The sequence below is a fragment of the Tigriopus californicus genome, chromosome 4 (assembly GCF_007210705.1).
Source record: "Tigriopus californicus strain San Diego chromosome 4, Tcal_SD_v2.1, whole genome shotgun sequence".
Lineage (NCBI taxonomy): Eukaryota > Metazoa > Arthropoda > Copepoda > Harpacticoida > Harpacticidae > Tigriopus > Tigriopus californicus.
Genome location: NC_081443.1, coordinates 7,048,823 through 7,074,399, shown reverse-complemented (window position 1 = coordinate 7,074,399; position 25,577 = coordinate 7,048,823). Strand labels below are relative to the sequence as shown.

Genomic DNA, 25,577 nt, shown 5'->3' with positions numbered 1-25,577 from the left:
ACATACACGTGCATCCGCACCCACCTCCTGGTCCTCATCTTGCTACTCCTCCACCGCCCCCACCCACCCATCCCAGCCCAATGCACACGCACCATAAGAGAGGGGGAGAGAGAGCCTTTGGCCTTCTTTGTGAGAGAGGCCAAGAGCCTTTTTCCAATTCAACCGGGGAAAGAGAATGAGGGGAACGAACGGCTGTTTGGTACTACTACTACTACTATACTACCACCACTATGGCACCGAGCATGAAGTCGTGGCGCATTTGGAAGCAAACGAGAGGCTTGGTATCACGCTACGTTTTTCTTCATCGTCTTCCATTTGGCCTCCTCCTTCTCCCCTGTCGTGTTCGTGTCTCTCCTTCATGTTCGTTCTCGACAAGTTAGCTAGTCTAGTAGGTCGTCGTTGTTGGTCTCTCTTTCTCTCTCCTCTCTCCTTCTCTCTCTCTTCCACCATTCCTCTCCTCAATCCTCTCTTTGCTTTTTCTTCTCCCGCTGGACTCTCCACAATCCACAGTCCACTGACGACCACCAACTACGGACCTCCGTACGACGTACTATCCTACGTCCGTCGCTGGGTCCTGAAGTCTCGGTCCTCGATTCACGGTTCTCTCTCTGTCTCTGTCTCTCTCTGCCTCCTTCTCGTTAGCCTCGTTGTGCCTCTTCCTTCACTCCCCCATTTCCACTCTGCGGAGAGCAGGGAGTAGGAGAGCAGCGTTAGCGTCCTTTCAGAATTGCTGCCATTGCCATTGCCATGCCTGGCAACGAGCAACGAGGAACCCTGCAAAATGCAGAGGCCACTACGAACTTCACTTCTCGGTCGGTGGATTCACTGCATGGACCGAGGCAACATCAACGTGATTGCCTTCTTCGATGAGCTCAAGAGACGAGAGAGACAGAGAGACCCGCACACACAAGGGGAAAGAAAGAGAGAAAGAGAGAGAGAGAGAGAGAGAGAGAGAGAGAGAAAAAAAGAGAGAGAGAGAGAGAGAGAGATGGGAGAGGGGGGGGAGTGTTGTTGCTGCCGCTTCGGCTGTTGCCTCATGATGTTCCTTCTTTTGATTCGCCACAGAGGGCAGTGGCCTGCTCCTTTTTTACACTTGGTGGGCTCGTCGTTAGATCGTTCCTTCTTCTTTCCTTCCTGTACGACGACTACGCACGTACGTACGTACGTATGTACGTGTACCACCACCACCACCACCTCCACACCTCCACCATCACCATCACCCCACCACCGTCGTGGGTCGGTCGTCCCTTCATTCCTTGGAGTGCTTCGTTGCTCGTTCTTTCGATCGTTCTTTCCCTCTTCCCTGCTTCCTTCTTTCGCCCGTTCATTCTTTCTTTCTGTCGTTCTCTCGTTCTGTCTTTCTTTCTTTCCTCGCTCCTTCGTGTTCGTTCGGTTCGTTCGTACGGTCCTTCTTCGGTCGGTGGGTCGTTCGTTCCTTCGCTCGTTCGTTTTCGTTCGTTCGTTCTTTCGTTCTTTCGTTCCTTCATTCGTTCCTTTGGTGGGTCTCTCTCGTTGCTTCGCTGTTCGTTCGGTCGTTCTTTCGTTCCTTCGTTCATTCAGTGGGTCTGTTTCTGTTGGTCGGTCTCTCGGTGGGTCGGACGAACGAACGGTCGGCGGGTCGTTCTCTCGTCTCCTCCTGCTTCCACTACAAGACTCACTCACGTATCTACATGATCAAAATGCGAGACTTGCTTTTCAGTCACTCTTCTTGTTGCTGTGTTCTTCTCATTCTCTCTCCCTTCTTGCCTTGAAAATTCGGTACTATGATCGACCCGTGAGCATGATGATGATGTCTGACAAAATAGGCTTCACATAGTCGCCTTCGTGTTAGTGTCGTGTTCTGTGTTCTCAATTGTCGTCCTTAGAAAAAAATGCAAGAGTGGTGGTGATGATATCATTCACAAATAACCCATCATCTTCATCCACATCATCAACTGTGGCAACATCAACCACTACGTCAATAAACAACATATCCCAATTCAAAGAAACCATATCAACCACATCAATGACAACTATTGTGATCATTTACCAACCCATGTGAGAATCAGAGCAAAACATTTGCAAGGCAAACCCAGGTAAGAAGAGACCCACCCTGTCAATATGACCAAAATTCCACCATTTCACCGATTCCTGAATCACCATCCTCCTTCTCCTTCTCCTCCTCATACTACTCATCCTCTCGGTTCGTTCGTTCTTGTGTTCGTTCGTTCGTTCGTTCCTTCGTTCGTTCGTGCTGGCTACGATGATAGAAAGGCGACCTGAAATTACCATGCAAGCAGCACGGACGATCGTCCAAGAAGACCGGGGGCTCAGACCCTCAGACCCACTGACACACACACACACGCTCACACACACTCACTCACTCACTTTGAGTACTAGTTGCAGTAGTAGCAGTAGCAGTTGCAGTAGACGTAGTGCTCTGCCGTTTGGATGTGGTGGTGGATGATCATGTTGTACAATACAAGTTGAGGAGGAGAGTAAAGTACAGGGTGCGCCCACATCAGGTCATCGACAACCAACGATGCGATGATGCTTGAGAATTGTGTTCGTTCCTTGGGTCGTTCGTTCGATAAACCCATTCAAATCTCAAGCCAATGCAAGTTGAACGAGTAACAATTGATATGGGCACGAAAGTCTTGATGATGTTGAAACGCATTGCAAGAAGGGTTTGAGTTGAGGCAAAAGTTTCAAGCAAGTTGACAACGCTCAATGTTGAATGGGAGGAGGCCTGTCTGGGAAACCAGGCCTGACCTTTGACAATTAAAATTCATAATTTGGTCAAGGAACTTGTACCAAGAGCTTGTTAGTTTGAAATGCCTAGAAATACCGAGAAGAAATTGGTTGAATAGCAGAGAGGGATGGGGAAGAAGAAAAGTACGACTTTGAAATTTTGTAGTTGGGAAAGGAACATTGTGGGCAAAAATATTGTCCATGAAGAACTTGAGTAAGCCGATAATGGAAGTGACAATCAACGCCTTTTAGCTAGGATAAATCCAAGGGGAAGTATGCGGATTTTGAAGACCAATGTAAAACACACTGAGTATTTTTCCCTCCAAACCAAGATAAATGGTTTTGCACTTCACTGTGATGTATGGGAATTGAGCATTCATAAAACTTTAGGGTATGTGAATGTACTAAGAGCTTTTTAATTCCCGCTTTAACCTCATAAATGCATCTTCAAGCTTTCTAAAATGCAGTTTTGAGCTTAGGCCTGCAATATCGTCTATACTGTTTGCAAGCATTTAGACACATATTAATCATCCAAATCAATTCTTGGAATTCTTGTTCGAGCTTTAATGAAGACCATAAGTAGGACCAACCTAGTAGGGCTGTATCTTTAGATCGGAGATGACTCCTCTTTGTAGGTTGAAGTTGTCACGAAGGAAGTCCAAATTGTTTTTGGCCTAGACAAGGCCTCGAAACGCACTATCCAACGCTGAAGAAGCGTGCCCAACTTTGCCCTCTGTTGTACGTGGTGTACAACTGTACATGGTCCATCCACGGCAGTATCTGGGAGAGAACTAGGAAATGGACCCACGGCAGTTAAGGATCAACCACGAGAAAAGGCTGTCTTTCGCTTGATTCGCTTTGCGTCTCGGAGTCTCTGAATCTCTCTGGATGGCCTTTGATGTTCTGGGGTTCTAATGTTCTGATAGTGGATCATTCATTGTGCAAGCAATGAACAGGCATAGGTTATTTGACAATACGAGCCTGTTGGGAAACTCTGAGCTGCAACTCCAATGTATTGTAATTGGCCTTTTTTAATTCGGCAGTTTCCGCATCTTTTTCTTGCAGATCCAATACATGCTTCGACAGAGAAATTAATTGCTGGAGTAATCTGGAGAAAATCCTCAATAATCGGACAACAGACTTCCTACCAATTACAATAAACCATCATGGGCAATAAGAAAGCTTCTTCCAATAAGAGCAGTCGATCTGCTCGTTCCACCGCCGTAGTCAATGCCTTACCATCGGCGGAGAGTGATGAACACAAAGACGAGAATGCCGTGAACCGAGAGATTGCCGCTTTACTCTTGAATCTCCATGCTTCCCGAGAAAAGGGGGTCGACAATTATGCCTCTGTCAAAGAGACCTCGCCTCAAAGTGGGGACGATATAGCAATCGATCTGTCTAAAAGCAATCAATCCAAATCTCAATGCTCAAGTTTTGTCTCGACCGAGGATCGCGTGGTTGGCCGATGTCACCCTCCGACATCAGTGCATTCAACCACAATAATCACCTCGGTAGCACACCCACCCATGGCCGAGACCAAACCGGTCATGTCATCTCATGATGGCACGTTAGATTTAACCAAGAGAGCAAGTGGAGATCTTGAGCCACCTGCGCTCTTCCAAGGACTCTCCTCCTTAAATGACCTTGAAAGGTCTCAGGTTTCTTCCATGAGCTCTAATTATCTTCTCCAAAACCTGCTGATGGGTAAAATGCAACAAATTGTGTCTGGAAAGGCCACCCAAGCCGATGCAAGTAAGCTTTTGTCATCTCTCGTGCCATCGACCAGTCCCTCTTCCCAACCAGGATGCAAGCTATCCTTCCCAACCAAACCTTTACCTGCGAAGGCCCTGTCCCTGAATTCCCCTATAAATGAAGCCAAACCCCCGGCTTCAGTGTTGAAATCTCCGCTTTCCATTTTTTCCACAACCAATTGCAATAGTCATTCGGCAGCGGCGGCCGCCGCGGCCTTCAATGGCACGGGATCGCCTCTCACTTTACCAGTTCTACCCACTTCACCTCATCCCAATGTTCCAAGACCGGGCAATCAGGCGTCCCAAGGGTCGGAGAACAAGTCTGCTAACAACATTCCGTTGCTTTGTGGACAAATCGTGGCTCAGCTCAATGGGCTTTTGTTTCTGGTTCATAGCCTGAATAGCCCGCAGATTGAGCTGAACCTCGAGAGTCAATTGACCGCCATTTACTCGCATTTGCAAGAACTCGTTGGAACTGTCGAGCAAGTCAAGCAAAGACAAACCGAGGAACCACAGGACAGCAAAAGCATCATTAAGAACGAGGAGGAGACCTTGCCTGACCAACAAATGCCATATTCACATACCCGTAAATCGTCACCACAAAGGCACCTAAACGGCGTGGGAAAAGAGGACAAAAATCTTGCTTTTAGCAACAATGCCCGCAGCTCATCAAATGTCATCAACGTTCCATTTCCTGATGTAAATCCCACAAAACTCTCCGAAGAGTCCGAGCATCAAGTAGAATCCTCCACCAACCCTTCTCCCAATGGTAAACGACGAAGGGGCAGACCTCCCAAGCATTCGAACCTGGACGGTGCCGGATCTGGGAGTGGTCTAAACAAACGATCTCGAGGTTCTCAGGATGGCACAGGGGAGAGAGAGCCCAAAATGCAACATTCAAGCCCATCCTCTGAGGCACAATCCTCTTCGTGTGGTTTCTCCAAAGTCTCTGGCAATGGTTCCATCGGCGGGAAAGGGATTCGAAATCGAGTGTTTTGCGGAGAGTGTCCTGGTTGTTTGAAGAACGATGACTGTGGGCGATGCCGATATTGCAAAGACAAGACCAAATTTGGCGGCCAAAACCGATTACGTCAAAAGTGTCTCCATCGGCGATGTCAAATGGATACTCATCGTCGGCGTGCCAGTCAAGGCACCGTCAACATTGGTGTCGGTAAAAAGGCCCCTGTTTCGGCCATGTCTGAGCAACATTCGAGATCGTTTAGCAAACGAACTCCCAGGCGATCCCCTAGTCCCAATGCCATCTACAGTGGAGTCGATTTGGCCAGACTCGCCGCTACTGCGGCTGCTGAGTTAGCCTCACAGAACCAGATTCTATCGCAGCAAGAAGCTAATGGCCAAGGAAACGGGATTTCCACAAATTCAGGTACTGCCACCATTTGCCAATGTTCCTATGTTGATCTGCGAGGAAGAGAAACTCTTGCTTTCAGCTTGCCTTACTTAATAACCCGAGTTGTAAATGAATGCTTGATTACTTTTCAGATGAAAACACAAACTCTGTCGAGCAGAGCACCCAAGAGAGAGATTCTCCGGACCACCCTCCCCATAACGTTTCTGTCAAAGCCACCACCAATGCAAATGGAGGCGGTGGGCTAAGTGATGAAGAGGGAGAGGACTCAAGATTGGGAGGTCGTTCTCAGTCCAGGATTGACAAGTGGAAGGCAAAACACGAGGCCATGCTCAGATTAGCCGAGGACAAGGCCACAGCCAATCCTGTCAACGAGAATGATGCTCCTGTGGATGAGCACGTGGAGGAGGATCAGACCGAGAAATCAGACGACAAGCTTCCAACCATTCCAGATATTGAAGCCAATGGCGTATGCATCAACTTGGACGAGGATCTTCTGCCATCAAAACCACTGACTCGACACGGTGCTTCTGTTCAACAGGCGCTCAGCGTTTAAGCCCATGGAGAGCCACAACTTGAGTGGGCTTCTTTAAAAATCTCGTCTAACCCGATTGTACAGGCCCGAACTCATCCTCATCATATCATCAACATTATCATCTTAGCTTGAAACTCGAAACTCGATTAACTTCCTTCATGACTACAATCGTAGAGTAGTAGCATTTTCCCCCGCTCCATCTATTTTTCTCAATCAATCACCCCACCCGAAGATTTCCTGATCATTACATATGAACAACTATAGGGACGAAAGCAAAGGCGATGTAAATTTGTTCGAAAGCGCAATATGGACCGTGGTCTAGTCTAGGATGTTGGGACACACTCCTAAGAGCAAGCCTTTCTGCAAGCACCTTTCAACCTTTTTCACAAATTAGTAACTCATCTTCGATCCTCATCCCATATCATGGTTCTGCATTTTCTCGGCAAAGTACCCTTCGACTTTATTCATCTTGTTGTCTTTTTGATCTGAGGATTGATCAGAAGCCCAAGCCCAAGAGAAGCCTAAACCCTCTCCCCCGGATAACGTTGCATATCTTTCCACCACCAATTGTCAATCAACAATCGTCGATCAATTTAGAATTTGATTCCATTTAACCCTGTCTTCTTGACCCTTTAAAAGTGCCTCCACTACTTGAAGCATGAATCTCAACTGCAATATCCCCTCCATCAACAAGAATAACCTTACTTCCCTTTGGGAGTGAACTACGAACATGATATACTCCACACATATCATCATCATCATCATCATTAGACATATAGGACAACAAACTTGTCACTCGTATTCCATATATACCAAGTTATCCATTTTTGAAGCTCAATTGTTAAGGTCTCAAATTATTTGCTGACAACTTGTGTACAAATTTTGACATACCATCCTCGCTATTAAACAATTTTCCCCATTCATCAAAAACAATCGTTTCAATTAGAGCATATTAGTCTACGCTATCAATAAGGACATTGAATCAATTAACATCTGGTTTATTTGCATACATCACTGACCATTTTTATGCGTAAAAGGTGGTTTTAGGATCGTAGGTTGACCGGTTTAAGTGAATGCTCCTAGAGAACTGACAAATGTGACAGGACTAAATGGTTAAATGGCATGAGAAGACAAAAAGCTGCAAAATTTAAATTTTGGCAAATGAGAATAATAAAATGGCTGAAGAAATTTGATACCTTTAAGTGCTCCTTTTTGCGATGATCATCAAGTACAACCTTGTAAGTCTTAAACGTCATTCAAAATACTTGTGCTTAAGCGAAAAGAAATATCCCGCGGTAGATTTATGTAGTTATTCAAAAGCAAGATAAATGATTCAATTCATCATTAAAAAAAGACCATTTTTTCAACATTTTTTTTTTATTTTGCATTTTCTAGTTTTTGTTTCTCCTTGTTAATTGTTTTGCAATTCCTCGACAAAGTGTTGCAAATAAAGGTCTAGCATGAGGAGACCTTTCCAGTTCAATCAAAAGTCTAAATTTGATGTCAAAACTGTCTGAAATGGCCACTTTTTTGTAAATCTTTATAATGTTGCGCTGATTTTCCCTTGAAGTTTGGTTTAGTAAAGGCCTTTTATCCGCAACTATTGGCCAGCCCTAGTAATTATTGAACATTGTCATTTGTTTACCTCCACCATTGCTATTGATCCAAGGGCTTTTGTTATATACACAAGCGCGCAGAACAACATGGTTTATAATTCAAAATAGAAATTCTTATCTTCTTCCATAGTCCTTCCGCTATGGGTATTTAAAAAAGGTTTGTTACAAATAATAGTTCTAGCTTTCTAACCATTAACGATCAGTATCATAATTAATACCCTCAATCATTATCAATTGCCAATGAAAACTTAACTTGACATAATATCGAATGTTGCATTTCCATATAAATTGTTGCGAAGTTTTGCCACCATTCGAACCCCGAATCCCACGGCATTAGACTGGATTTGACCAATCCAAACTAAGACGTTCAATATATTTTTTCATGCTTTGTTGGTGCTGAGGTGTTCAGTATTGTTTTTTGATCATAGATTGTATATTCACTCAATTTCAAAAATGGTTGTGTTGGTGGTGTAGAAAAATTCACTATTAAACTACAAATATTCCTGCAGAGGGTCTGTATTGTACAGTACAGTAAATCAAAATCGAAGAAATCAATCAATTGCTAAAATCAAACGAGATGAAGCCCAGATTTACGAATATGCTTGGAATGGGAAGGCAAGTAACTAAGAAGAAAGTTATCCAAGTTATTATTAGATCCTAAACCATCAGTGCCTTGGGCAAGCTATCGCATTACAAGCAAATAATCTCATTTACTTTCAATTGTCCCAACGTTGGCCTGACGTTTTGACGTCATTGTTCTTTCAATGCCTCTTGAAGTTGAACCCAAACATGCTTGAGGCTCTTCACTCGATTGATTGTTCCCCGCAGTTGACTGAAATAACAGAGAATACATGTCATGTTGATGAGAATTTTCGATGAGTGGTTCAGGATCCACAGGTGTTGTGTATTGTTGGAATTGAAATAATTATAGCCCAGATTCTAAGTTGTTATCAGATGAAAGAAAATCGTACACAGAGAGAACGTCAGGTGTGCAATCATCTGAGAGTTATGAAATGGGGGTTGGCTATAATGAGTGACACGGCAAAGGCCTAGCAGAAGTTTTCAAAATATCCGCGGCCCGCGAGACTCTTTTCATACTTGTTGAAATGTCGAGGGTGGACCCTATCCAAAACCCTCTCGTTATGTAAGAACTATTGACAAAAATGCAAAAAACATTGACCTGAAGCAAAAAAATGATTGCGTCTCCAGTGTTGATTACTCCAGAGAAACATAACTTGCAATGATCAAGCTTATTGTTAGTTCGGTTTTTGCAGACTTATTCACAATCTTCAGTGCCATCAAGCGGAAAGTTGATTATGAGGGAGTGGAAAAGTAATTGGAAAACATTAGAAATTTCATGCATAGTCACAGTCTAAAAAAAAAAAGAATTATGGTGTTTTCTGAGGACAACGGATGATGGCGTTTTTGTATTATTGACACTCAGTTTTGTTGGCAGCAAGTGAAAGCACTAAACGCGTACGATGGCGGTACCAAGCTATAGGGTCACTTATTTGCAACGTCTGACAACCCAAACGAAAAGGGGAAGAGGCATGGTAGATTGCAAAATAAACTACTCGTAGCATGCCATGAAAGCAATTTATTTTCTGGACATTATGTGACCTGGGTCACTAATTATACATAAAACTTTGATGGAATTAGCCAAAAACAACTCAAACTTTTTTTAATTCAATAAAGAAAAATTGGCCCAATCGGCCTTATATTTGGTAGAGGCTAACTCACAAAGCGCCTTCTGAAGTGCAGAAAGTAAAACATATCTTGTGCAGCGTAAGAAACCTATTACTACGCTTACTTGTTAGCTCAACATAAATGATTTATTGTTTAAACATTGATACTTTGCTACTTTCTGTCAAAAAATTAAATCATTCAGAATTTCACAATGGCGCAAGCACTATTGGTTCAAAGCCCCTATAAAGGGTTTCTTTCGTAAAATAACGCACTTTACCCCTTTGTGCATTGGCTGCCCAGTACACTTTAATTAATAAATAAGGCCTGTTTTGTTCCTTCAATAGAGAATACAGTGCTCAAAGGCAAGATATGTGCGCGCTTTTTCATGGTCTTTTTCATTTTGCAGTGATTTTTTATCAGTGTCGTTAAGCCAGGCCCTTACAGGAGCAATCTTGAATTGCACCAAATATCCAGGATTCATCAACTTGTTTTACATGCCAAAACCATGTTAGCCACGAACCACCGCAAATTGCTTGAGCGAAGCGCTGGATTACAAAGTGACGACATTATGTTAGTCATTGTAGTCTCTTTTTGCCAGCGATGCCAATTCAGCCTTTATTTGGTCAGAGGACCCAAAGCAATGACAGTAAATAAAGCTTCCATATCTTGCGCTGGAAACGTCAATCTAGCACTTTTTGCATGAAGTTTGCAGGAAAAAAAGCTTTTTTCTGAAAAGTCCTGCTCATTCGACAACTGTGCTAAAAAAAAAATCTGATTTGATTTGGTGTTGTTTTAAGCCATTCATCCATATACTAACCGCTGCTCTTTTGCTTTGAGTCAATACTTTCGTTAAGGCAGATCAACCAGGTAGTGCTGGGGTCAGATGGTGACATGTGCAATCCAGTGCTTTGGACTAAGAAGCTAAGTTCAATAATAAATACTTCGGAAATGGGTAAATGAATTGCATTTTCCTCCACATGAGACTAACCTCAAGTCTCTTCAATCTTTCAATTTTAAACTCGACTGAATAACAGGAAAAAAATGATGCCCTCTCAAAGAGGAGTACATAACCAGGCGTAAATCAATGCATTGGCCCTTTTGCCTATTCATTTTGTGTAGAGTTATATATGTAGAGGGCATAACTTTTGACTCAGTCAATTGATTGAGCTGAAAATTGAAACGCACAAAGAGGTCGTATCTGCCAGGTATATTCTTCCAGGTCTGCTTATTTAAAGACGAATCCAATGCGTTTACTGGAAATGTTAGCTTTCGACCCCAACATCCCCCGCCATAATCCAATTGTTCATGTGCTAATATATGGAGATTCCTCAATAGAGAAATCCACTCTCTACTTCAGTGAGTCGGTTTTTATGCAAGGTGACTTCCTAACGCTAACTTCGAGTTAAAGGCTTAAAAACGTGATTCATTTGACAACATAAGAAATGATTGTCATGGATTCAATGTTAGTATTATAAAACAAATATCTTACCTTCACCCGAGACCAGCTTACGTACTGTACTTTCTCACGAAACTGCAAGCAAAGCAGGATTCTTGAGCCACATGGAATATTTTGCCTTGAAACCGTAGTACTGAAATATCCTTCCCACTGTTAACAGCATAAACATGTCAGCCCTTTAACGGGGTTGCTATAATAAAAATCACCCCTACATGATATCATATTTTATATCAATATGAGCTCATGAGTAGTACCTTTGAATCAAAAAGGAAACGTTCACATGCACTACCCAGTATGATATATTTCATGCATGCGTATCTTCTCCTCGATATAGTGAACCTGTCAAACCATTGAAAGCAGTATCAAACATTGAACAGAAGGTATCAACAAGATGTTATTGTCTTCATTGCGTACCGCATTGCCCGCATTACGTTTCCTGCTGTCTCATTAACAAGATTGGCCTTTTCTGTTACGTGGTGTTGAATAGCTTTTTCTTTGCTTACATTCCAAAAATCAATTTGTACCATTGATAAGATAAAGGTAAACGGGGCACGTAGATCTGTTATTGATGATATAGAGTGTTTTTCGTCTTAATGAATGAATGGTACCTCAACAAGTGGCTCAATCTCGTAATGCATACTTAAAGCATATATAGAATATCCAGTCGACTTGGCTCCTCCTAATAGAAAAGACTACAGTAAGTAGTTCAGAAAGAAATAGAAAGCCCGCCGTACAAAACACATTCTTTGATAAGCATCGAATAGAACTGAATATGCCTGATGTACTCAATAATTAGTTTTCTGCTTGATGAGACCGAACATATTCATTCAAAGCAGCTTTCCGTGATTTAGGTCCAGGCACACTTTTGTTCCATCTGGTATTCTCTAGAACAATTGTGCTTCACGCATTCATGCAACAAAGTGAGAAAGCAGTCCAGATAACTTAGCTCTGCACTCTGGAGGCTCACATGGAGAGGACTAGGTAATGCGTTGGATATCTCACAATGCGTGCCGGGAAGGTGGTCCAACCACCAACACACACTGTAGTTCTGTAGTTAGATCGTCCCCAGGCACAGAGAGGGAACGAGCCAGAAAACCACGGAACACCAACCAACTCCCACGCTTTTTAAGAAAGTAAGCCGAGCTGTCTGTTTGAGTAGCCAAAAGAGACTAGTCCTTTGGTGAGTGTGTTTTAAGATAATATAATATCATTCACATATAATCTAAGCGCAACTTCGTGGGAGGTAAGCTGAGCAATACTCTTGAGTAGCAAATGTCATCCTTTTGTGGGAAAAAAATGTGCGCAAGGAACACTCTGTGTTCAAGACATTTTGACTTGTCACAGAGAACATATGGAACTTGAGATCTAGCATTTGTCTTGAAAATAATCAGTTGACAAGCGCATTTTGTGTTGGGGATAAAGATCAAGTGTTACTCAAGAGCATGAAAAATATTGTTTCAGGTATGTGGCCTGTGCTTCTTTTGGGTCTGGTTTTGGCCTTGGTGCCATCATCTCATCAGAGAGGACTTTCTATGTTGGATATCCAAGACATTGTCGATCAACTTGGAGACGAAATCATCACACATCAAGGCCTCTCACAAGACAAGGGCAATGTTCCCATTGCTGCCCAACAAGATCTCACTCAACAAGTAAGTACCATTCATTTTCTTCATCTTAGGGAATGACTGAAGTTAAAGGTCAAACTTTTTGCTCACCGATCTGTCTTTACCTTGCCAGTATGGATCTTCGGATCAAAATGAAGTGTCCGACGTTCCTCATCCAGTGAAGGTTCACAATTGGGGCGAGAAGCTGGACATTGGACAATTGGTCAGTGTTGACGTCGATTCTCAAGACCAGCCAATCATTTTACACAGAGGAAACGTGGTGTGGGATGAAACGTTCGTATAAAAAATATCAAGCATTGCTTAAGAGACCATGATGGATGTTCTGAAACTAAAACATCGCTGTTATAGATCCTTTGATAAGAGCTTTGAGCTGAAGAAACGATCTTTGATCCCAAATGACACCGTTTTAACTTTGGATCCGGATACTGGAGTGGTTCTTAACTCTTGGGGAGCCAATCTCTTCGCCATGCCCCATGGAGTCACAACTGATGACGATGGGAACACTTACATCACAGATGCTGGACTCCATCAAGTGCTGCGGGTAAGTTAGAATGAGAAGCAATATTTCAATGAGATCATGAAGTTTTTCACACAACACGATCCATCTTGGTATTCATTTTTTGCTTGCCTTTTATATTCATCAGATGGATTTGATTGCAAAATGAAAGAGATATTTTCAGTGGGGGCGAGTCAATGCATTGCAAATTTTGGACAATTTATTGTTTTGATTTAGGTTTGTGCAGAGATAAATCATATTTACTTGTAGGCAGCCGGTGATATGATTTAATAAAAACAAACAGTCATCGGCCTGATATGGAAATAATTAATATTGTTTAATTTTTTTTTCATTCACAAACTAATTGAAAGCAACCCTAGTTAAGGAACTTGCCCGGTTTAACTCTATGATGTTTTAGCAAATAATGGGCTTACATTTGGGGAATCTCGGATTCTTGTATTTCAGTGCTTGTTTTTACTGTTAGTTTACAGCCGGAGCTTCCAAGCCAGACCTTGTTTTAGGCAAAGCTTTTATCCCTGGTAATGACAACTCACACTTTTGCCAACCCACATCCGTGGCAGCCTCCTCCAAAGCCGGCATCTTTTTCGTGGCTGACGGTTATTGCAACTCCCGAGTTTTGAAGTACAACCAAGATGGAACCCTCTTGAAAATCATTAGTAAGTAAAAGTCACACGATCATGAGGTTTTATGGCCAATGGTCACAAGCAATCAATCCCATGTTTATTTACTCGCAGATGGAAATTGGAATGTGGTCCATAGCTTGGCACTCTTTGAAGATGACGATGTCCTTTGCTTGTCGGATCGCGAAGGCCAACAGATCGATTGTTTCAAAGCCGGTTTGGATCGCCCCAAGCACACAAACACTGACGATAACACGGGAAAGAAAATTGTTTCTTATACTGGAGTTGGCCGAATCTATGGTATTGCATCAAAAGGTAATGAATGTGTTATTATAAATGGGAGGAAAAAGGTTCGAAACATGATTGAAGTAACCCACTGTACGTACTATTATTTGCTCTAGGTACGGCTTTGCTCGCAGTGAGCGGAAAACCATCGGTTCGTGGCATAACCATCGACACCGCCTCAGAAGACCAGTCTATATTGGATCAATGGGGCTTGAATGAGGTAAAATTTTGCTCGTCATGTTATGATATGAGTGTTCATTCATTAAAATGTTGTTTCTGCTTTGGTGACTTATTCAAATTTGTCTTTGAGTTTATCCTTTTTGTTACAGGGACTGACTTTTCCTCATGATTTGGCTATCTCATTGACCGGAGACACGGTTTACGTGGCTGATAGTGGTCTTCAACGGGGAGTTTTGCACAAATTTGAGGTGGTACGCTCAATTGAGGATTTCTAGTTGCAAGAACCCTATAGAAAACAAAGATCAAAGACGAAGGACTTGATCACCACGGAAATATTTTAACCTTCAAAAATACTCCCTCAACAATACCTATACTTATTTATTTATTTATCTAGTTATTTGCTAAATGATTTATTCACTCCTCAGCGTCCCTAATACATATCTATAGCTGTAAATCCTCCAAATCAAATCTCCCTCCTAAAAAGTGGAATGTGATTTTAAGAAAAATAGTAGTTCCAAAAAGGGTTGAAATTATCTTCTTATTTTGGCTCATAAGCCAGAGAGTATTCAGTTATTTTTGGACCATATTATATAAGAATAAACAATTGAAATTCTGATCATGTGTTAAACTCTTCATTTGATAACGATGACTTTACCTATCGCTTATTCGATGTAATTGAAGAAGAGTAACTTCGAACTCATTTTTGCAACTTGTTATAGTGAATAAAAAAAGCTTCCATTAGTTTGCAAGTGCAAGTATTCTACTGATTGAAATTGCATTTGCAATTAAAATGATTTTATTTACCGTCATTGAATATGCGGTAAAAAGCTCTAAAAGCTCAATATGAGTGCCAAAAAAACCGGGCCTAGGATTTTTTCAAATTAGCATTTTTAAAGCTTGGATTTAACAGGTTTTGACGATTTATTTTGGGTGGTTTTTATTATATACACAAAAAACCACGAAAAAACTTCAATGCACTATCCATTTGCAGCATTTCATCGAACGGAATCATCGATGCAATCCTCAATACCATAAATCATGAAGACTACAATTGCCCCTTAATTTTGTTCAAATATTTCAAACGTCGGTCAACTTTCTAATTATGACTAACCGTTTTTTGTTTGAATGCTTCGGCGGTTTTAAAAGAACATGTCAAGGGAAAAATGTTCACAAGACTACTGATAATAGCTATCGATTTCCCCAAACTTTGCATAAAAACAAAGGCAAATAGAGGAACAAAAAAACTAAATTTGCGATTGTGGTAAGAAGGCCAATGCTGACTAGGAATGAGTTGAATTACAAGTGCTAGACGGTCCCTCAACAACTAAATAAATTACAGCAAATAACTGCAACAAGATATCTTAGGTTAGAGATCGAAAAAAAATAATGAAGAGTCTTGATTACTCTCCTGATCAAAACTGAGGTTGCCAGATATTGGTCCTTGTTCCCGCGATGACCCTTATCCTGTAGCTCTTCATTAGGGCTCGATCGAAAATCTAGGTCGGATTAGCTGGTCAAAGTTCAAAGTGTCAAGATTGTGTGCTTGCAACTGTGCATGTAGTGGTCACTCGCCAAACAGCTTCTCCCGAATTATTGTAATATGAGTGCTTAGAGAGAGCCATTCCGTGAGTTGTCAACTATTTATCGGCTAGCTCTAATCCAGGGTGCAGTTTGACAACCATGGATCCATTGGTTTCTGCCTTCGTGGTCTTCTATCGGCGCATGGTCATCTTCGTCGATATCATTCTATTTTTCATCAAGTGTGTCAAGTGCAACACATTCTTAGTGATATAATCTATTTTTTTTACTATTAAGATCAACATTTCTTCTTTTCCATGGGTAAAAAGTGCGAGTCTGGCATTCTTGAGGTCGTTCTATCGATTGTTCGTCAATCGACCTCAGAGGAACATTCATGGTGAAATCGCTCTTATTACTGGGGCTGGCAATGGTATCGGTCGACATCTTAGTCTCCAACTCAGTAAACTGGGGGTCATTGTCGTGGCCGTGGACGTGAACGAGGAACACAATAATGAAACGGTAGACATGATCAAACGCCACGGGTTTCCGGCCTTCGGGTAAGAAGTTGGGCCATTCAAGTCTACTTGATCTGACCATCATCATTATTATCGCCCGGTTTTCAGATACAAATGTGACATCTCCAGTCGCGAGCAAGTTGAAGAGTTGGCTCGTGAAGTCAAGAACGATGTGGGCGATGTGACCATACTGATCAATAATGCGGGCATTCAAATCATCCGCCCATTGGGACAATACACCCCTAGTCAGATTGAAAAGACAGTGGCTGTCAACCTGTTAGGTTTGTGGGGGTTGAAGTGTGAAGAATTTCGAACTGAATGCTGCTTTTATGCTTAATTTGCTTGACAGGTCAGTTATGGATGGTTCGAGCGTTCTTACCTCGCATGGTCCAAATGGATCGCGGATCGATTGTGTCTGTGGCAGCTTTGGGAGGCTACGGCGGGTTCCCAAACATGATCCCTTTTTGTGCCAGTAAATTTGCAGTTCGTGGTTACATGGAATCGCTCTACTTGGAATTGAGGTGCAATCTTACAGAGATGGATGATTAAAACTCCAAGGGATCACGAGTTTTCCCTGTTCCCTTTTCAGACAAGAGCGTCCCAATCATAATCTTCATCTCATGACCGTGGCTCCATTTATTGTGGATACCGGAAGGGTGAAAGGGGCGCTTATCAGGTTCCCTGGTAGGTGGTCTATACAATCATTCATGATATTCTGAAATCTTGCTTTTCTTTGTTCTGAACTTTTCAAGAAAATGACGTTCTTCACAATGTTGGTATTTGCCCTTGAACTCGTCTAAGAGTTTCAACACATCGTTGTTAAATTGAAGACGAATGCGTCCAAATCTTGTGCATGTGTTGCTGCATGCTCTTGGGAGAGAGACTCTTCTGTTTAAGCTTTTACCTCGCTCTTTTTAGGTCTCATCAATATTGTCAAGGCCGAGGATGCTGCTCGAACCATTATAGTGAGCATGCGTCGCGGGGAAACGGTGCTCTTCCTGCCTGGGATCTACTACTACATTCAAAACTTCATTCGAATCCTGCCTCTTCGTGTTCAATTGCTAATTACCGACTTTGTGGACACGGGGGTTGAAATTCACTACGATAACCATGATGGTACTTACTAAGCATGTTTTCAAGAAATCATATTATAACAAAGAGCGCTTTTAGCTTCCTTGAGTTGGTGTCGTTCTTTCTCCGAGCCTGTCATTCGTCGCAAATGTTAGGCACAGGGGGTCGACGGCTTCAGTTGGTCATTGATATCCGTCGCCATGACAACAGATGCCAATGATTAACATATAATCTCAAATTCAACCATAAGCTATACATCAATGTCTGTACACGTGATCAAGCGACCGCCTTGGGAAAATTTGGCCGTGGTGTAAAAAATAGGAGTTGGTTTGTTGTTCTCTCTTACAAGGATCACATTTTATAGGGAAGAGCAGTGCTCGGTAAAAAATCAATGTTCAAGACACATCACTTTGATTGGATAGGGAAGCTTGTCAAACTGTTTAGATCGAAGGAGTAGCAGCAGTTGTACAAGGTGAAATGAGCGTAGCAAGAGGTGATGCTTTGACACTCCGTGTGGTCCTGAGATGACGGGCACGCACACAATTGTCTAACACGTCTTACACGGGACTTGAGTGCTGGCCAAATGCAAGGGTGCACATGGGACAAGACGAACACGGCGTGAAGTTTCAGAGGAAAATTGAGACCGAGTCCCTTTATTAAATAACCAAATATGCGGAATTGGGAGTCATCAAGCACAAATAAAAATCAGCCATCTGCCTGAGGGGGAGTGAACCATCCTGAAAAAGTCAAGGAAGTATATTATCATCCTTGTTCCAGTTGATGGACCAAGTCTTCGTTTGTTTTTTGCGGATAATAGGGACATTGAACTAGGATCAAGTACAGTCGGTTCAATCACATGGATTTTTAAATTTGAGATCAATGAACTCAATCTGTATATCAAATAATATAGCAGATGACAATTTCTTTCGATATCATTATATCATTTTCTATCTCGTAATACTCACCATTCTTCTCATGAATGTGAACCAAAGATCGGAAAGATTGTTGGGCTCGAGCTAAACTGTAAGTCCCCTAAAATCGGACCAAAAAAACTTAGCGGATATTCTTTGACTCACGTGAGGTAAACAGAAAGGAGATAATCTTACCCTAGGTGCATCGAATTTAATTCTGGCTTTGCCTTTGACCAAAGTGGCCGAGAGCTGCATTATGACAGCTTCCACCGTGTATGCGGATGACCAACCTTGGGGGGTCATCAATTCCATGCAGAGGGCCCCACCGTCCAAGACGTAACCACCATGAAGGACGGGGTGGACCATGCGAACAAAGGGCGGGTCAAAAGGGAATGTGTCCTATAAGAGGAAGCGACTTAAATAAGCGGACACAACCCCGAGTGGATCAAATGAGTGCTTACCTTGAACATAAACGAAAGAAGAATATGGTCTTTGCCCTCTTTTTCCTTTAACTTTCGCAAATCATCGGCGAGCGGTGAATCGGGATCGACGCGCATGATCTTGACATTCCATTCGTAGAGGGAGTCATTGACCAATTCAACTTGATAGGAGCCGGATTTGAAGCTGGGCGACTTGTAGATGTCACGCAACTCCTTCATCAGTCGATCGGTGGCTTGCACGGAGCCGGATACGGTCCCTTTCAAGTAATCACCCCTTTGTTTTGCTTTTAACCGTTCTAGAACCTGAAACGAATAGGCACAAACTTGAAGAGTTAGCTTTTATCTTGGCAGCCAATGCCTCTCAGTGGTCGTCCGCTTACTTGCACGTGCTCTGAATGAATTTCTTCTTCTTGTCGGGCCTTTTTGGACACGTTCTCGACGTCCTCCATGTCCAAGGCGATCTCGTCCTCGTCTTCGGAGTCTTCCTCTTCGTCTTCCATGAGGTCATCGTCACTCGAAGCCATGGCATCTTTGGCCGCATGGTGGGAGGCCGACGAGGAGCCGGCGCCTAATTCAAAGAGAACAAGAGTCAGGACAGCCTCATGGGTTCGGCAATCTGCTGGGCGGTCCACTTACCTAAGTGCGCGTGATGGTGATGTTTGGCGTGATGAGAGTGAGGCCCGCCCCCGTCCGCCGCCGCACCAGCGGGTGGAGCGGGATTGTAGTAGCCCTCGTCCAAGCGTTTGAGTTCGGGCGGTTCGGGTACAGAAAAAGCCGCGCACAACTGGCGAATCAGTCGTCTGACTTGATGCAGAAGGTGATTGTCTAAACCCGAGGTCTCCGAGAGGCCCGTGAGCGCCACTGTCACCTGACTGTCCTCGCTCTCGGAAAACCACACGGGCGGCGTACTCGGATACGTCTCCTGCAATCCGAACCCAGAAATATTAGATGATTGTAGACTTTCCTGGGTTTACCGCCAGCCTTAGCTGATAAGATAACTATCGGGCTTGCAGGATTTCAAATGGCGCTAGATTCGGCCGGCTATCGATTCTATCGATCCATCATTTGCTGACACGTTATTCGCTCCCAATAGGTTTACGCCCCACTTTTTCAAATTGGCGGCCATGGGATAATTGGTTTAGGTACAAAGTTTAACGATAATAAGAATACAGATAGAACGAAGTCTGGCAAAGTAGGACCGCCAGGTAATGGGTGGCAAACACCATTTGCCACTTGATATGCAATAAACACGCTGGTCCCCCCGGAGACTTACGGTGATATTGGCGTGAATCACGTGCTTTTTGCCCTGATGATCGATGAAGCGACACGTGAGCTCGTCCACCGTGGCGCTGGTGATGGCAAACCGGCCGTGATCCGACGGAAAGCCCGCGCTCACCGCCTGGATCTCTTGCTTCAACACGCCCAAACACGCCATCCTGTGATCGGATCGGGAAGGGCCCACCCCACACCGCTCAACCCCCACGTCGTCGGCTGGCCTGGTCACCGGAAGTCAGTGGGCCAGTCTCAATCCTGCGCGCACTGGGCCAAGCGCTCCAATGGGCGGCATTCACGGGCTAAGACGGCCGTGTTCGGACGGAGAATGCGAGGCAGGGCGGGCGCGAGTAAGCGGTAAAACGGTGGCCCGCGGGTTCCAGAGACGGAGCGGGCGGAGTGGGAAGCAACGGAGCTGGCGTTGGCGGTGATGAGCCGTGGTGATCTGGCGTAGAGGATCTGAAGGATGGTCAGGATTTGGAGCAGATCGGGAGGATGGACCAGGAAGGCAGCCGACACACACACTCACTTACTTACTGACACACTTACATACACACACACACGCACTCACACTCACAAAACTTCTCACAGAAAGACAGCGAGGCCAAAACCAAGAATGAAAAACAGGCCAAATCTGATGGTTAGAGACTTGATTTTACGGTCGTACACCAAATGCTTGGAAGCATTTACTGACACATCAATTTTGAGTAAACTTACGAACTGCAGTATACGACTCAGTGAAAAGTGGCTCCGTTGTCTTTATCTAAACTATTTAAACTGAGCAATTTTTTTTGAAATGTTGGGACTTAGTTTTGACCTATAGCTGAATGTAGGACTGAATCTCCATCTCCTTTCGATAGATCATAGCTAGGTTTTATTCGACTCATATTTTAACGATGAATAGGGTTCAAATAACAAAAGCACTCATGTGCTAGCCCATTCGATATCATTTGTGCTCTTGTTATACCCTTGTGAGAATGATGAGCTCAAAATCAAATGACGAATGATGAGGTTCGTGAAGACGATTTATTATCGTTAAGGACAGATTGGATTCATAAACGACCAGAAACGCATGGGATAAAAGCTAGAATGTACTGTGTCAAAAGTGACAACCCCAGCTCTTCCCCTGAAAGATAGATCAACCAACTGAGTGATGAGATACATGACCTCCTTAATTCGCTCACCGTCACATTTGGCTATATGCATTTTACCGTTGAACTCAAATTCGTCCATAGCCAGGCATACCAGTTATATCATAAGTATTGGTATCCAAACCGATCCAGTGGCAACGCTTTCATTTCATTATGAGTTTCCCTGCGTCGGTACCGGCCACAGCGAACCGATACGACAGGCGAAGACTGGCCCGCGACACGCTCAACCCATAGATACATGGATGGATGGATGGATGGATGGATGGATAGATAGATCGGATTAGAGCTCTAGGTAGACTCATGATGTCTTTGAGAACACTACAAATTAAAGCCAGTAGGGTAGGCCAAAACCTCTCGGTATAATTTGGCATCTGCATTCCTCAAAGACTTATATAATAATATTAAGCAAGGTCTCTGTATCTTGCGCTTTGTATTTGAAGTTTGCCAGTAGCATCATTGACAAAAACTACGGAGATCATATGGCTAACCCGGGAAAATTTAACAATGGGATCCTTCTGGCCTCATAAAGAGTATAAGAGGGTGTCACTGACAATTTCAAGACATTTTTTGACATTCTACAATTGTCTGGAATTGTTGCTAACATTTTTTTCCGGCCTTCCTTACTGCTACTGGGATTGGAATCCCAGCAGTTCAATGCAAAAAATTTATTCAATTGCGGCCAAAGAGTAAATATAGATAAAGGAGAAATTAGTGCATGCCACTTTAGATAAATTGGTGTAAAAGAGATATTCAAGAAAACACAATAAGTTATTAACTACCTTTTCCTAAAATTTCATATGACTAACAACAATTTGGATCATTTTCAAAAGTTCCTAGTGCTTGACATGTGTTTATAGAAAAACTATAAAGTTTGAAGGTTTTTCTGTAACAAACAGGGAATCAATCCACACCTAATAGACAAATGATCTAAAATAAAACTGTTTGCTTTACGTCCCAGGTCTGGTCACTTTGAACATAAATGACAAGAGCACCCAAGGTGTTATTTCCAAATAATTTTCTTGGCAACGATCTCATAATTAGTTTCTTTTTGGCCTGATCTAGAATATGTCATGAGTAGACCAGGGAAAAGAAGATAACACCTCTATCCTAGGGTTTTGCCATTTTCGCCAATTGTTGGTCAAGTTACCTTAATTGTTGTTTTTGAGGGAAAAAAGTCCCCCTTGTTGTACTTTTTTGACGTTTTTATCCTTGAAATGGTTCTTTTACTTACAAGAGGAGGAAGCAAACTCGGAAGATGGCTATAAATGCAACCAAGATTTTGAAAAGCCTCAAAATAAGATAAAACTGAGATATTTTTTTTGATAACAACCATGGATGATTTCAAGGTTTTCAATATTTACATTAGATTGCTTTAAATACCTTTTTGTCATAATCAAACATACTTGTCTCTCTGCAAGAAGATATTTTTGGGTGTTTGAAAAAACATTGCTTTGGTTTTGGTGGGCACTCCTGATAGGGAGGAATTGTCAAGTTCAATGAAAAGCACAATAATTCTCTGAAGTTCTTTCCCTCCATTCTGGAAGTGAATTCTGCAAAATGTTGTAGAAGAGAGGGGCCCATGACTGTATTACATCTGGTTTGCAAAGCTGAGAGAGTCCTTATCATTGGACTACTAAGGCCTCTGATCTATAGCATTAAAAAACTATTCAATGTAAATGTGATATTTGAAGACAAGCTATCATTATTTATTTAGAGAGCCGAAATATGTGATGAACATTTCCTTTTTAACATTCTGGTAATTATTTTCTAAAATAATATAGTACCTACTTTTATAATTGTAAAACAGAGAAATTGCCATATTTGAGGCAATTTCTTTTGAGATTTTTTTAGGTTCTAATGTCAATAAAAAATGTGGAATGGGGTCACCTGAAGTGAGCAAAACATAATTGTCACCACAAGATTTTGGAATTCAACTCGAACCTTTTGAGCTTTATAAATATTTGCCTAGGCATTTCGTTACCTTTCCAAGTCATTTGCCCTTGATTTTTTTTTTTGTTTTTTTTTCAAATGTTTTGCAAACTTCCTTACCACTATTGGGAATGGAATCCCCAACAGCTCAAGACGGAAAAAGGTATTAATCTTACTTGATTTTACTTTCATATTATATTTGATCCACCAAAGAATTAGAGTTGGTGGATCTGGCTAGCCCTTGAATGTAAGCTTGATCAGGTGTTTTGATCAAAAAATTGTCAAAGTCTGACTTTAAGAATGCTATTGAATCAACACCTACATACTCCCTAAGAATGTTTGAGGGTAGCAAATATTGAATTGAACAATGAAGGAGGCCAAGAAAGAAGCAAGTTGGACTTGATTGTTCTTTGTAGCCCGGATTCTTGTGAGCTACAGTCACTGAATTGGCCCTAAAACCTGGATAGCGATAAAGTTTATGAATGCTTTTGAAATTGTACAGTGTCAGGTAGCTTTCATACCTTCTCTGCATACTATTCAGTCCCAACTTCTTTATGTTCTCCTAATACAAAAGCTTCCTCATACCTTTGATTTTCCTCTTAAAACATCTTTGGACCTGCTCAACCTTTTGTAAACTGGCTGAACTAATCAGAGCCCAAATGGGTAAGGCTTATTCAGGATGTGGCTGGACAATTGACTTGTGCCGAGTTAGCATCATGATACTATCTCTGGACTTAAATGTGCCATATATCTAACCACAGGTTTGAAAAGCTTTGTCAACTTGACATTATGTGTCACTAAGGGTTTCCTCAACCTTAAACAATTGCGTCCTATCAAAATGATTGGAATAATTCATTTGATATTTTTCTTTTAAAATTTTTACTTATCAGCAAACACAAACACATACTTTTAACCTTAGACAACCTTTGCTTTGACTACTTTGTGGTTTTCAATCTCTCTTGTTACAAGATTTTGAAATGCGTTTTGCATAATATTTCGATTTGTTTTTTTGGTTCACATACAAATTTTATTGTTTGCAAGATTCGGCAATTGATCTCCTGAAAAAAGGTTTGATCGCACCAGACAACTGTTGCTGAATCAAGGCCCCTTTAACCCTAGAATGTCATTGGATTACATATTGAGGAGTGTCACTACTCTTCATAAGGCTTTAGATCGAATGAACGGATGATGACTGCAAAAGTTAAGGTAGGCTGGTTGGCTGGAACGGCAAAGACCGACCAGGGTGACCCCAAATGCCACTCGAAGGTTAGGGTAAATGGGGTATAGAACGTAAAGATCCTTAGATTATATGTTATAGCGTACCCTTACAGAAACCATGGCTCATGGATTAAGGAAATGCATGTGTGAGTAATCACTTTTGGGCCTACAGGAGCCAGCATTCTGTCACACGGTTTGTCCTGATTCCTGAAACATGGATAGAACCCTCATCCCTTTCATACATTTCAAAATACCTTGGGTGGTCCAACATAAGATACATCAATCTCCGGAGTTATGTTTAATCTTTCACTCTCAAATGGCGACCTATTAAAAGAATGATAAAAGATGTAGCCTATCAGGGGCCAGTTTCTCATAACTGTTAACCAGGACGTGGCATTTAGACCTTCCCCAGTATGAAAGCTTAACCACTTGAGTGGCATTTAGATTTTTATTTTGACCAACATCAATGCACTGCCTTCGAAGTAAAAGCTTTAGAAAAGTATCTCTCTATCTTAAAGTTTACTTTTGATTGGAAACACTTCATATCTGTTGCTGGTTATTACGGTTGGACTAACGAAACAAAACGCACTCAAATTACAGTAATAATTCTTTCCTTTTTTTCCCCCCTGGAACAGGAAATGTCCTTTGATATAAACTTTCATGCAGTTTTATTACAAATTTAGCCAACAAATGGGCTCAACAAGCACAAGTTGTGGACAAGATATACATTTTCAGTACAGATCTAATCAAATCATTTCTGGTGACAGGCTTACAAGAAGTAGTTATCTAATGTTTACAAATAGTCCATTTAGAAAAAAAGCAATGTTCAACATGGCCCTCCGCCATTTTTGGGAATATTTTTGTATAAATTCCGTAACATTGATTTGTTATGGAGGTCTAGATGGTCTAGATCTATAACTTGACAAAAATTACAATGTATAGTAAGACAAAAGTAGTTTTATTTGGCCCTAGGAATCCGGTCCAGACCTTTAAATTAGTAGTTGATGGACTTGAAATTCAACAAGCGGGATCGCAGTTTTCGGAACCGTTTGTAAATTTTTTGGGTATGCGAATTGACGAGCGACTTAATTGGAAAGAGCATGTAAATTTTGTTGGGGCTAGCGTAAGGAGAACCCTGTACACGTTCTTTATGGCGAAAAGCAATGTACCACGAAATTTGCG

At 42.2% G+C, this 25,577-nt stretch overlaps 4 protein-coding genes across 6 annotated transcripts; 3 read left to right on the top strand and 1 right to left on the bottom strand.

The window, feature by feature from the left end:
- Nucleotides 1–1,463: 1,463 nt before the first annotated feature.
- Nucleotides 1,464–7,330, top strand: LOC131879328 (uncharacterized). Its single transcript, XM_059225616.1, has 3 exons — nucleotides 1,464–2,075; nucleotides 3,796–5,868; nucleotides 5,985–7,330. Exons 2-3 carry the CDS (start codon nucleotides 3,897–3,899, stop codon nucleotides 6,404–6,406), a joined length of 2,394 nt encoding a protein of 797 aa, XP_059081599.1. The 5' UTR covers nucleotides 1,464–2,075; nucleotides 3,796–3,896; the 3' UTR covers nucleotides 6,407–7,330.
- A 4,835-nt stretch (nucleotides 7,331–12,165) lies between these two features.
- LOC131879040 (peptidyl-alpha-hydroxyglycine alpha-amidating lyase 2-like) lies at nucleotides 12,166–14,986 on the top strand. Of its 3 annotated transcripts, none has more exons than XM_059225231.1 (8): nucleotides 12,166–12,323; nucleotides 12,605–12,792; nucleotides 12,881–13,041; nucleotides 13,117–13,309; nucleotides 13,749–13,941; nucleotides 14,020–14,220; nucleotides 14,307–14,410; nucleotides 14,520–14,986. In XM_059225231.1, exons 2-8 carry the CDS (start codon nucleotides 12,607–12,609, stop codon nucleotides 14,643–14,645), a joined length of 1,164 nt encoding a protein of 387 aa, XP_059081214.1. In that variant the 5' UTR covers nucleotides 12,166–12,323; nucleotides 12,605–12,606; the 3' UTR covers nucleotides 14,646–14,986. The 3 variants fall into 3 exon arrangements, with proteins under 3 accessions (XP_059081214.1, XP_059081215.1, XP_059081216.1); XM_059225232.1 differs by having other exon boundaries at nucleotides 12,239–12,386; XM_059225233.1 differs by having other exon boundaries at nucleotides 12,260–12,276.
- An 855-nt stretch (nucleotides 14,987–15,841) lies between these two features.
- Nucleotides 15,842–17,577, top strand: LOC131879041 (epidermal retinol dehydrogenase 2-like). Its single transcript, XM_059225234.1, has 7 exons — nucleotides 15,842–15,965; nucleotides 16,034–16,130; nucleotides 16,218–16,445; nucleotides 16,512–16,684; nucleotides 16,753–16,924; nucleotides 16,993–17,087; nucleotides 17,322–17,577. Exons 2-7 carry the CDS (start codon nucleotides 16,051–16,053, stop codon nucleotides 17,528–17,530), a joined length of 957 nt encoding a protein of 318 aa, XP_059081217.1. The 5' UTR covers nucleotides 15,842–15,965; nucleotides 16,034–16,050; the 3' UTR covers nucleotides 17,531–17,577.
- Nucleotides 17,578–18,098: 521 nt separating this feature from the next.
- On the bottom strand, nucleotides 18,099–20,645 carry LOC131879039 (ubiquitin-conjugating enzyme E2 Q2-like). The gene is made up of 7 exons (XM_059225229.1): nucleotides 20,099–20,645; nucleotides 19,462–19,747; nucleotides 19,206–19,393; nucleotides 18,847–19,128; nucleotides 18,581–18,784; nucleotides 18,440–18,506; nucleotides 18,099–18,211 (listed from the first exon to the last, which is right to left on the bottom strand). Exons 1-7 carry the CDS (start codon nucleotides 20,258–20,260, stop codon nucleotides 18,180–18,182), a joined length of 1,221 nt encoding a protein of 406 aa, XP_059081212.1. The 5' UTR covers nucleotides 20,261–20,645; the 3' UTR covers nucleotides 18,099–18,179.
- Between the last annotated feature and the right edge of the window lie 4,932 nt (nucleotides 20,646–25,577).

Bases quoted from the DNA above. Each gene is read 5' to 3' on its own strand.
- LOC131879328 (XM_059225616.1), top strand. From the start codon at position 3,897: ATGGGCAATAAGAAAGCTTCTTCCAATAAGAGCAGTCGATCTGCTCGT. The intron at 5,869-5,984 runs GTACTGCCACCA...ATTACTTTTCAG, and splicing joins CGGGATTTCCACAAATTCAG to ATGAAAACACAAACTCTGTC.
- LOC131879040 (XM_059225231.1), top strand. From the start codon at position 12,607: ATGTGGCCTGTGCTTCTTTTGGGTCTGGTTTTGGCCTTGGTGCCATCA. The intron at 13,942-14,019 runs GTAAGTAAAAGT...ATTTACTCGCAG, and splicing joins AACCCTCTTGAAAATCATTA to ATGGAAATTGGAATGTGGTC. The intron at 14,411-14,519 runs GTAAAATTTTGC...TTTTTGTTACAG, and splicing joins ATCAATGGGGCTTGAATGAG to GGACTGACTTTTCCTCATGA.
- LOC131879041 (XM_059225234.1), top strand. From the start codon at position 16,051: ATGGATCCATTGGTTTCTGCCTTCGTGGTCTTCTATCGGCGCATGGTC. The intron at 16,131-16,217 runs GTGTGTCAAGTG...ATGGGTAAAAAG, and splicing joins ATCATTCTATTTTTCATCAA to TGCGAGTCTGGCATTCTTGA. The intron at 16,685-16,752 runs GTTTGTGGGGGT...TTTGCTTGACAG, and splicing joins AGTGGCTGTCAACCTGTTAG to GTCAGTTATGGATGGTTCGA.
- LOC131879039 (XM_059225229.1), bottom strand. From the start codon at position 20,260: ATGGCGTGTTTGGGCGTGTTGAAGCAAGAGATCCAGGCGGTGAGCGCG. The intron at 18,785-18,846 runs GTAAGCACTCAT...TTCCTCTTATAG, and splicing joins TTCTTTCGTTTATGTTCAAG to GACACATTCCCTTTTGACCC. The intron at 18,212-18,439 runs GTGAGTATTACG...TGACTTTTTCAG, and splicing joins TCACATTCATGAGAAGAATG to GATGGTTCACTCCCCCTCAG.